At 39.5% G+C, this 12,248-nt stretch overlaps 1 protein-coding gene across 4 annotated transcripts in view; it reads left to right on the top strand.

Moving 5' to 3' along the window:
* Positions 1-11,827, top strand: part of zmp:0000001168 (signal-induced proliferation-associated 1-like protein 2) — a 39,730-nt gene extending 27,903 nt beyond the window's left edge. For 2 of the 4 annotated variants that reach the window (XM_022212284.2, XM_022212283.2), the window contains exons 11-16: positions 1,365-1,488; positions 1,594-1,726; positions 3,360-3,458; positions 4,892-4,964; positions 7,439-7,517; positions 8,882-11,827. In XM_022212284.2, the coding sequence (XP_022067976.1) occupies positions 1,365-1,488; positions 1,594-1,726; positions 3,360-3,458; positions 4,892-4,964; positions 7,439-7,517; positions 8,882-9,025 (652 nt within the window). In that variant the 3' untranslated portion in view covers positions 9,026-11,827. Of the gene's footprint in view, positions 1-1,364; positions 1,489-1,593; positions 1,727-3,359; positions 3,459-4,891; positions 4,965-7,438; positions 8,580-8,881 lie in introns of those variants that run through there. The other 2 variants (XM_022212285.2, XM_022212286.2) reach the window with 2 other exon arrangements.
* Positions 11,828-12,248: the final 421 nt, after the last annotated feature.

The following is a 12,248-nucleotide window of genomic DNA, read 5'->3' as shown; positions in this document are numbered from 1 at the left end:
TTATTGCTTTTCCCATTGATGGAAAAGTAATTAAGTACATTTACTCAAACATTTTAGTGCAAATTAGACTTTTAACAGTTCATACTTCACCAGGAATACTGTACTTTTTGATTGATTTTATGTCATTTTGAGCTCTAGGTGATATGGGGTAGATATTTGTCACAGTTTTCTTACTTTTTACAATTAATTAATAAATTAATTTATCGATATTTGATCCAGAACAAAAATAATCATTAGTTTCAGCCCTGTATGAGCCTCAGCCAACAAGAACTGAATGCTTTTGGTAACAGTATGACACATGAAGAGGCCATTTCTCAGCAGTCTATGTTTATCCTGTAGAATTCAAGTACATTTTTCCATAATACATTGATACAATTTAGAAGGGGAAGTTTTAATTAAAAGTACTTATAATAGTGCGTTGGGGAAGAAACTGAAAGCTGCATCTACCACTTCTCTTTTCTTTAAATGGTTTAGTTGTTTGAACAAAAAATCATCAACCGTTCAGTAGTAAAAACATTCAAGTGAAAATGGGTTTTGCTTTTTTGCTGTTTTAGAGCCATTATGACTGACAGCATGTTTTAAATAAAATGATTACCTACAGAGTGGTCTGTGCTGTGGGGCTGCCAGCAGCAATTTTTTTTCATTGTTGATTAATCGGTTGATTGTTTTCTTGATTAGTCAATTAGTTGTTGACATAAAATGATGAAAAATCAGTGTTTTCTTTTGTCCACTGTCAAAGATATTCAGCTTCCTGTCACAGAGGAGAAAAGAAATCAGAAAACATTCAAATTTAAGAAGCTGAATCAGATCATTTATTGTTTTGGTTGCATCAATATCAAAATAGGTGACAGTTACTTTGATAGTTCACAACAAGTCAATTAATTGCTGCAGCTCTATTGCGCCATGCATTATTTCATCATCCACTGGAGCGTCAAGCCTCTCGTCTGACAGCCGTCAGTCACAGCGGCGTCTCTGTTTTCCCGCTCAATCACTTTCAGCACACTGGTCAGTTTGAGGAAGACACCGAGCAAAAAGGAAATATTCATGAGGATTGTATTAAATTCTGCTGCTAACCAAATTGAATTTCACTTCTTTTTATCATCACACAAAGCAGAACTGAATGATTTGACTTGGACTACATCACATGATATTTTTGACAGATAATTTTCTGAGTGCAGGACAGCAAATGTCAGTCAGGCCTCAAATCTAAGCCATCCTGGAGATTACTTATCTGAGCGCTCCAATTTCTGATCTGACCTCTGGATTGGATAAAAAAAAGCCATCAAGCAAGAGCAGATTTGCTTTGTGTTCTTTTTTTCCCTCCCCTCCACCACCACATCTCACTCTGTCTCCTCAATGGACAGGCATGTGTACGACAACGTGGGGGTGAAGGAACGCCACATCTATGAGAACGTCGGGGAGCTGAGGGACGCCACACCTGATCTCATCCTGGCTGTCAAACCCAAGGTTCCCTTAGAGGACGAACAGGTGACAGAGACGCGACGACATCTGAGTGGCTTTTCCACCAACGCTCTGTCCAATGTCTGACAGCGTTGTTTCCCCTTTATCTCCAACTCTGTCCTCCTCCTGCAGTTCATGGCGGCTGAGTTTGGCGATGACAAAGCTTCGGCGAGTGACTCCTCTCTCTCATCCTCGAGGCTGTCATGTGTGGATCGAGCTGAAAGAAATTCACGAGCTCTTAGTCTTCACAACTCCATCACCAAGAGTAAGTACTTCCTCATTCTGGCTGAATTTTTTTTTAATTATGTCATGAAATGAATACAATATATGCATTAAAATGTTGTAATTTCAAATATTTAAACAGCTTTCTTCAACAAAAACACTGGCTGATATGTGGAAATTATACAAACTAGGTAAATAAACAATAATGAGGAGTCATAGCAATATTGTGACCCCGATTATGGCCTCAAAGCAAAGCTCCTTTCTCAGACACAACAGCTGACACAACTGCTCAAATGATGCCAGAATGGAACAATTACACATGTTTGCAAATCATTTCTGGCTGATTTGAGCCTCAAATTCCTTTTTCCAGATTTTTTTTTCCTGCCTTAAACCCCTCTTTTCATTATCCTCCCTCTAGTCCCCACTGCATCCCCTTTGTTCCTCCTCTTTCATCCACGCTGCCCCCTGTTCCGCTAATCTAATATCACCCCTGCTCTGCTGCCACCCCCTGCCAGGGCCGGGATAAAAAGGGGACAGATGGGTAGTGGGAGGGGTGGAGTTTTAGGCAGCCCCAAATCAAGGAACCCCTCTTACACCATCTGCTCGGCCTCCACTGAGACTATGAGACTCATCGTTTAGCCGCCATAAGAGCACACTAGCTCATCCTCTCATCAGATTCTTCTGATTTTTGTGGGGGCGGCTTCTGAGTCCTCTGATTGTTTTGCATTACATTCTTCCACAGGAGGTCGTTAGGTCTTTCAAAGCAGCTTTTTAAGCCGAATAATGAAATTTGAGACCATTAAAAAGGCAAAAACATCTTAAATGTCATGTTTAAATGTCATTTCGAAAATGTTTTTGCTAAACTTGGCCATAATAATTTACCAAAACTTGATGATATCAAGCTCATTTTCTTGCATCTTGACTTTCATCGACTCTGTTTTGATGGCGCTGCCGTAAATTTCAACTAAACTGGTGTCAAAGATGTCTCAGAAGGTCAGAAGTATACAGTACAGTGCAAAGCTGCAGGCGTGCTGTGTACTCTGACCCAGAATCTGACCAGCTTTAGCACAGCAGCATCCCCCAGTGGGAACTCTTTGTTACTGCAGAACCGGGGGGAATCTGGCTGTGAACAAAATCTGCAGTCCCACTGTTCTTCTGTATTGTTGCAGATACGGTGAGACTCTGTTTCTTTTGAAAGTGGGATGCTGTGGGACACATCACTGCCTGCTATACCAAAAACCGGCCTTTCTGCTCTGTCAGTAAAGGAGATCAGCATTTGTTTTTATATATTTATGAAGCTATTTCACAACCTCTCAGCCTCTACTGTCATGCAGTTTCCATCGTACCTGCTCACAGACAAGGATCAAAAATTATACAGAGTTAGCAACATGCTTGGAATATCGGCAAAACTTTAGGTTGACCACATTAAATTGATGTTTGTAGCTGTTATTGTTTTATTCAATCCTTCTTATTGTTCTTATTTGTGATATTTAATCCTGCCATTGTTAATTCCAACAGTTATTTCCTTGGTTAAATATTGCATATATCTGATACAACCAGGTATTCTTCATTTTGCTGTTACATTTTAGGTGCGTCTGCATTAATTATTTCTGCCACTGCACCATTTTAAGTAAAACAAATGAATAATAAAGGTCGGCCTCTTTTTTTCCCCCCAGTTCTCTCGGAGACCACAGATTCCACTGAGGAGGAGTGGCAGTCCATCGCTGACCTGGCCACAGCCTGCCGCAGCATCCTGGAGGCTTTGTCACGAGAGGGTGAGGAGCTGTTTGCGTATGCACACCTCACTGCCTGCGTATTCACACGTGATTAATGCCACAGGCTGCTCTAGTGGTTAGTGCAGTCGTAAACACAGGCAGAAACCTGGAGTTGTTCTTCTCAGATTCATGTTGAAAAGACTCTGTTTATTTTTATAGGTTAATAAATAGTGTTTACCCTCTGGTGAACTAACTGCATTTACGTTATGTGACCAGAAGTATGCTGACACCTCTAGTAGTGGAGGTTGTTTATTGCTACAGATTAATAGCAGTGGATTTAAAGTGTTCAGGTGTCTGTATGCTTCTGACCATGTAGGGTATATAAAGAATTATTTTTTGTGTGCACTTTACAGGAAGAAATGTTTCTTTAGGAAGTAATTAAGCAGGCTTATTAGAGGTGAAGTATGCCTCACCTAAAAAGGGACAGCAAGTGACGGTGTTAAAGGACAGCTGTCAAGAGAGACAGTTTTAAGTCTGTACAGAAACACACTAATTTGATAATTGTCATCAGACAGAAGTTTATATGCAACGTTAGGGTTAGTCTAATTATGACAGACTGGCCTGTTCTCTGATTTCATGCTTCAGCCTCAGTTTTACATGAATTCTAATATAATTCAGCATTAGGTCAGTTTGTATATAATCAGCTGAGCAGGACTGTCTCTCTCAAACTACATAAACAAACTAAATACATTAATAATTAGTCAGAATATACAGAGGATAGAATTGCAAGTCAAAATGTTTAATATTGATATATCAGATATTCAAACTGTCAGGGCTAAGACACCAGGGCAGATGTTATTTTTCAAGATCCACACATCCCTTACTAGAAGTTTTGATGCCTCTAAATACTTAAAGAAATAAGTCAGTCCTGCATTAACACTGCATGCTGACTTCTGAGAGTATTCAGCTTCTCTGACTGATAATCGTCATCATCAACCACATAACACGCATTCTGTTACCAGAATAAACCTTTAATGCCAGACAAATAAAAAGTAAATTATTCCCAATTCAACCACAGTGAAAAGTTTCTATCAAACACCGGTTTGTTGAGTCAACATCTAAATCATTCAGCTGTTAGTTTAGGTGACAACCAGGCATTTCCCATCATGCCCTGAGGCCATGCAGTCAGTAAAGAGCAAGTACGGATCCTGGCTCAGAAAACTGCAGCCACCTTGATGTCACAGTATTATCATTTCCTACATCATCGTGACATCAGAGCAAGTCAGAATCAGATCAGACAGATCCCTAACTGCTTATATTGTGCAACGGTCGCCGGTGAATGATTCTGATCTGACTCATCTCCAGTGAGCCTAATGACTCCATGATCTCTTCTGAGAAGTCGTCTCCCATCTCCATCTCCTTCATATTTAATTTAGATCATTGTATGTTGCTGTTTGAAATGATAATAATATAGATGATGTTGCTCATCACAGATCGCAAAGCCGGAGACCCCTCCCAAGGAGGAGCAGACCAGACGGATGGCAAGCTGAAAGACCCAAAGGAGAGGTGGGTTGCTATAAAGTGTATACACAATGAAACAGCTCAATATCCATGTAGGTAGTCTGAATCATTGCACACATGGCTTTTCTCAATTCAATCAGGCCTGCTCCTTTATTCTCTCTCAATTATTTAGGCTTTATCGGCTACATCCAACTGTTTGAGTCAGTCAGATGGCCTCTCTCCCCCATAAAGAGTGGCCTCTTGCTGACTCAGTGATGCACATATAAGCGATGTGTGCTCAGCATGTCGGCCACACTGCTATGGCTATTTTCTGTCAAACTGCAGCACCAATCCATTTTATTTTTCATTTAAACTCGTCCTGTGCTTGCCCTATTTTCCTACTTCTTGCTGCAACTGAATATAGAAGCGTAAAACTGTTGTCCAAAAGCAAAATATAAGATGAGTCAGTAGAAAATAAACAAACCTCGGTGTAAAGCTGTTTTCTCCATCCAAGTCTCTAGTATTAGAAGGTACAGTGTGTGTCCACGATGTGTCGCAAAGGTCAGCGCTGATTACTGTTCCTCTGTTCAAAATGACATCTGTTATCGTCTCTAAATTGCCTCACTGTAAATTCTAGTAAGTTAAGTTTATCTAAGCAAAATGAGGGCACTGATTAGCTTGGGAAAAATAAGTGTTAAAAAAATGTAGCTGTCAAGTTGTGTGAAATGATCAACGATTTAGAATAAATGTATTATTTCAGTAAGCAGTACTTTTTTCAGTGTAGTGAAATCTAATCAAGCTGTTACAGCTCCAAAACTGAGCTGCATGAGCTTTTCATACTTTGCCAAAGTAACTGAGCTAAACTTTAAATTAAGAACACTTAACATATTTAGTTTTGGCAACTTGAAATTAAATTAACTTACAAGCTGTGATTATGGGAAGCCAGGTTTGTCCTTTTAGAAAGTACACGGTATTGACATTTTATGTCAAGGCCCCACACACTGCAGCGCTGCAGGACTGCTGCAGTAATTAACATTTGAACAACAACCCTGTACATGAACACTGACCCGAAGTCATTAATCACTACAGGAGTCTCGGTCATGGTGGTCTGGACCTCACAAACACTGAAAACCACATCACACATCGACAGCAATCAAAGTCTGGACACGACATAACTGAATAAATGATCATAAGACTAATAAACATTAACATTCCTATGAGTGTTTGTGCTCGAAATGAGAAACTGAGCAGAGGAAATAAAAAAAGCTCAAAATGAAATGACTAGTATGAACTAAGTTGAATGCGCTGTTTAATTTAAGTAAGGACAGTGTTTGCATTCATGGTGCACCAGAATTGTTTATTATGACTTGTTCACAAACATCCATGAATGTGAACTTACATATTTTGATAATTATCACATCATAACACGGCAAATGTATATATTTTTCATGGCAGATTATACTCGGCAACCGTGTTGAATAGCAAATTGTAAATTGATGATTTCTAAAACCTCTTGATGCCTGTGAGTTTTAACCCGATAGAGCCCAACGTAGCGCCGGCGCTACGATTGCATATGAATTTTTGATCGGTGATAGAAACCAGATAAGTTAAAGCAATCATTCTTTTTGCATATAAAATCTGGAGAGTTACACTGACATTTTACACATTCTCCATGTCTGAGTGTTTTTTGTTGCAGTGATGGATTTGTATAAATACACAATAAAGCACACATATAAATCTTTTTAAATAGGACACACTATATTGTGCAACTTTTTTTGTTTTTTTTACAAATTTGTGGGATACAGCTATGCTATTTCTGTATTTTGAAATATATGTAAAACATTTTTTTTTAGATGTATTGCACTTTTAAGCAACCCATTGTAGTAGTTAAGACATAAGTCAATACATGTTATTAAAACTTGGGATATAAGGATTATATTGGTGTAAAGCAGATAAAAATGCTCTTAAAAATTGCACTGCAGTATGTAAAAATGTAAGAATATGTCCTGGCGCGCAAAGGTAGATCTTAAAGGGTTAAGGTCAAACCTGCAGCCACACTGTGAAGTATGAGAATATTTAACCAGACCCATATAATTTAACAACGTACCACACTTTACATGCTTCACCAGGAGACCGCTTTTCCTTCGCTCTGTCATTTGTAGTCATTCTGTATAACAGCAGTTAGACGAAATGCGTCATGGGATGACTACATTCACTCAGAAGGGTTCTGCTCGTCAGACTTGGCAATTACTGTAAATTGATCTGGGAGTGTTATGGGTTTCATTAAAGGCAGCAGGGACAAAGTCTGCATCTTTGAGGCTGCCAGAGTGACAGACGGCTCCTCGACCAATCAGGCAAATTGAAAAGTTCACTCAGCCTGTGTGAGATGAAGGGAGGACCACTTCTACTTTCTATGAAATGCTTTTGTTGATTTGATTGCGCTAAAGTGTGCTGATACTCTGGGTTCCACTTGTGCATTTTCTGAGCGCAAACATCTGCACTTGCTTTTGACAAAGTGTCACTGCCTCTCTTTGTTGCAGTGACTCTCCAGGCCATCTAGAAGAGAAGGTGTCGCAGCTGGAGGCCATGCTGAAGAAGCTGCAGGATGACCTGCAAAAGGTGCTTTGACTTCCATGAATGTTTTTCTCTGTGGTAATATTTTCAGTGAGCTCCACCAGAGAGTCAGCAGGTAGGAGAAAGTATTTAAACTGCTGAGCCAGATGATTTCTATTTGTAGCCTCTTGTTTACTTGTGCATATCCTGTCATCCATGCAAACCATTTCCAGTCACAGTTGACACACTCTAAAGATGCATTAAATACAAAAAACACTCAAGAAGGCATTTATTTATTTATAATTTTGTGTACAGAAACATTTCCAGATTTCTTTGCAATATTCCAGTATCATACTTTTTTTTTATTTTAACATGTATTTATGACCGAAATGCTGTTATCTATACTTTGTTTCTGCACATTTGTGTCGCTCTGTTTATTTTTCATGTTGCTGCCACAGAATACTGTATATGTGATGAACTCAAAGGCTGCTTGACAGAAAACAATTCTCAACACAGACTCCACTTGTGTTTCCCGAGCTTTCAGCCGCACCTCATGGCCTTACTCAGCGGACGGAGTCGCTCGCACAAGAGGAGCCTGTGTTGAGGATTTTTTTTTGTTGATACTGTATATATGTCTCTGTGTGTACAAAGCATGATATATTCTCCCAATTATATGGCAAGTTTTCTATTTTTAAGTCCTTGATTAGGACTGCAACTATAACTATTTTCATAATTGATTAATCTAATGAATATTGATATAGTCGGTCAATCATCTCTGAAATCCCAAAAACATTTAGCGCTGAAGCAATTAGTTGATTGACAGATAGTTAATCAACAAAAATTTGATTTTAAATTGTGACAATTTGCTGCTTTTCTCTGTTTTATAACAAAACACATAATTTAAAGACATCACCATGGAATCTGGGAACTTGTGATTGTGTTTCCATCATTTCTGAACATTTTATTAATGAAGCAGTTGATTGAAAAATAATCATCAGACTATTCAATCACGAAAATAACGGTTAGTTGCAGCCCTATACCCATTGTAATTAATTAGGTGCTTGGTTATCTGACCAGCAGTCCTTAAAGCACTGATTTTAATGAATAAATGATATGCAACAGTGAAAAGTCAGCAAATGTTTGGTTGTTTTTACCTGATAAATCACTAAAGCAAAAGCAATCAGCTCTGTCAAACAAATGATCAGTTCGTTGACTAATTGTTTCTGCTGCTGTTTTTTGGATCAACTTTGCTCTTCCTCACTGCCGTGTGATGTGCTTCTCTACACCGTCTGCGTCGTTTTATGTCACATGTGTTCATGTGTGCCCACGAGTTTCCTTAAAGCCACCGCTGTACCTGTCGCTCTCCTCCCGTTCCTGCCACAGCGATCTGAGCGACAGCTTTTGTTTTGTTGTGTGCCGATGTCTTTCAGGAGAAAGAGGACAAGGCGGTGCTGCAGGCCGAGGTGCAGAGCCTCAGGCAGAACAACCAGCGGCTGCAGGAGGAGTCGCAGAGCACGGTGGCCCGCCTCATCAAAGTCACCGAGCTGCTGTGCAACGTCAACAAGCCCTGTTAGCTTCACGGCCGCACGCACAAACACAGAAATCCGCAGAATGATGCAAACCGTACGACGCGCTCTGTACGCTCAGCACACTGGTTTTTCTTCATACATATTTGCAAAACACACACAGCTATCCTCTTCAGACTCTGTCCTGAATCCTGGACCTGCCTGCCGGTGAGGGAGTATGCAAATCAATTCACAAAAGAGAGAAAAAAAATGACATTTTCCGCATCCCATGACGATCTTCACAGACTGACCAGCACAGGCTGCTGCATTGCTATGCCAGAGTGCTGTTCTTTGGTTGTGTGTGTGATCCGGTATGTGTGTGGATGTGCGTGGCGCATGTGTGCGTGTGTGTGTGTGTACCTTGCTTCAAATACTTGACAAGCTGGGCTGAATAGTACTTGCATAAAAAAAGTGGCAATTAAGACTGAGAGACACTGTATAGCATGTTTGGTGGTGTCTTATCCGAAATGACCAAAAGTGTATATATACAGTATATCACCAATAATATGTGTGAACAGTAGTATTGCTATCCTCCCTGCCAGACGTGTAGTTGCAATGTCTGAGTGTGGTTCTGCCTGGCGCTTGTAGTGTGGAAGGCCTTGATTTAAAAACACAAAAAAAGGAAGAAAAAAAAAGAAGGGAACATGACAATGAAGAGCCTGTAGGCAGCCTTCTACTTCAAAAGATGTAATGACGCTGACTGACTGGCCTCGGAGGAAGGTCTGTTATGTAAGGACATCATTCTTTGCCCTTTTCACTTCTCAGTAGTACTGTAATTTAAGAAATTCTGTTTTTAGGGAGAGACGATATAAAAAAAAAAACTAATTAAAGGGACGAAAACTGGGGGAAAAAAAGTGGACTGAGCATGCCTGGACGTATGTTTAAAAACCAGTATTAAAGGGATACTGAAAAAGGGTTATACCTCTCCTGAAGACACAGACTTATGGCAGGAAAGAACTGCTTCAGCTTCCTTTCATGATTGCCTGTAGCTGTTATCTTCTAACCTCACTATTGTAGCAGCCATACTGTAGAAGATCTCCTCCTGCTGGCTTGATCCACAGAATGCCAAAAGGCAGCTTTTCTTTCAGCTGGCAAAATAGCTTTAGGTGTCAGAATAAAACACCTTGAACTAATAGTGAAATACAGAATATTGTATTTAAATATGTTTTGTGTTTGGCGGATGTCTACAGTGACTATTTTGGGTAATTGTTTACTATGGCTTATGAGTGGTAGCGATAAGGACAATAGGTGAAATCTTACCATTCCCACCCCGGTGTGTGTTTGTGTGTGTTTCTGTGTTGTTCTTGCACTTTTTTTTTTATTATTTTATTTTTGTAAACTCAACACTGGACAGGGCACATACTGTACTTTATTCAGCCTGCCCAGGTTATGTATTGCTCAACATAAGAAGGTGGATAAGATCTCGTCCCCCTGACACCACCTTTACCTCACCTTTCTGTGTCTAGTGCCGGCGGCGCCAATAACAAAGTGCGTTCAGAGGAGTTGGACTGCTTCTCCACAGTGCCAACGAATAAAAATAGAGGGGAAAAAAAAAAGCCCAGGCAGCTCTCCTGAATCCCGCCGAAATCAAAACAGAACTGACCACAAACTAAAACTCTGAACTTGACACAAGAAGGGATGCCAAATGTTTGCCAGTCACTTAGACTCTGTTGTTTTCTTGTACAAACTTCCTCTTGTAATTTTATTTTAGAGTCACTGTGAATACCTGGTACCAGCATATTAAGATACGGTATATACAGATTAAATTATGAATCTAAACTTTATCAGTATGTGAAGATACTGTATGTACAGCTGAACTGTTCCATGTTAGCTCATCGGGTCGTGTACGCCCTCCTTTTGCAGGATGATTATGCAGAACAATTGTCAATCATGGCCATGCAGGCTCCTGTTTCATCTCCTCCACATGCGGAAGCCTCATGACTCAACAGGGAGACGCTGGTGTGAGAAGACCTGTTTTACTGTGTCTTGTACAGTATAGTTATTTAGATTGTAGGAGGTTGGTCAAGCATGAGAATGTGCCAAGCAACTTCCGAGCTCCCCCTCTGTATGTGTGTATGTATAAAAATGTAACTTATTAATCATGCAAATGTGGATTTTCTTGTAGCTGTTTAAACTGAAGGAGGGAAGTTGTGAGGATGAAAATGTGAAATAGGGGCAGACAGGAAAAAAAACGTGGGCTTGGTTATGAATTTTATTTTCTTTTGTAGAAATCCAACAACTATGATATAACATGACAAAAATGCTATCTGAAACTCTTAATGTAACTATTATTGTCATTCTGGTATTGAGCTATTTCAGCTGTAGCTCTTACATATTTAATAAGGTCTTAAAACACCATTAGGTACGCCTTAATGAGTGAATCTCACTCTTTCAGAGTGGATGGTCAAACTGGTCATACTGGTGTAATGTGAAGGCTTATTTCTCTGACTTTGTGCCTACCTGAAAATGTAATGTATGTTAACCCAGCTTAGTGATTTCATTTCTTTGTCTTCAGTTGCACTTACTGAGGTTTTTTTGTTGTTGTTGTTGTTGTTTTTTTATTATTATTTCTTTGTGGCAGATGAAGGATTTTATAAGGGACCGTTACAACATCTGGTCTTTCATCCGCTGTGTGAGGAAAAGTCATTGGCTGCCACGTGATCTGAAGATCAGATAATAATAATAGATGTGTGTTGTTAATCTCAAGCATCACCGAAGGTTCACAGCTCAACGAGTACCACAGATTGTTCAACGAACCGACAAATATATGATTTTTAAAAGTGAATTAAAAGGAAAAGGTGCTGAAAATGACTGATGATGCATTGAAGTCGAGTTTAAATTGTTGAATGCCGTATGCCTCCCTTGTAAGGGAGGATTATTTTGGTATTTAAATATTTTAAAATAACTGGTCTCACATAAATAATAACAATGACTTTAAAGATGAATTTAAAAGTGGAGGGGGGAAATCGGCAGTAACTTGGGCATCACGTGCAACATTACTTGACCGAATTTGGAAGTGCAACAGTCCAAACTCCATACAGATGTTTGACAAGTACCCCCAAAGCAGATTATGATGAGATATTCTTTTAGCTGACTTCATGTTGTGATGGAAGAAATGTGGAGGATGTTTGTCGTTCTGTTTTAGAAAAACTCGAAAATCTGAGGGATTTTGTGGATATTTAAAATTGTATATGATTTACTCACACACAGACCACATGGATCAGTTTTAAAA

The sequence above is a fragment of the Acanthochromis polyacanthus genome, chromosome 17 (genome assembly GCF_021347895.1).
Source record: "Acanthochromis polyacanthus isolate Apoly-LR-REF ecotype Palm Island chromosome 17, KAUST_Apoly_ChrSc, whole genome shotgun sequence".
Lineage (NCBI taxonomy): Eukaryota > Metazoa > Chordata > Actinopteri > Pomacentridae > Acanthochromis > Acanthochromis polyacanthus.
Note: the sequence above shows the minus strand (reverse complement) of the source record. Positions and strands in the feature narration are given on the sequence as shown.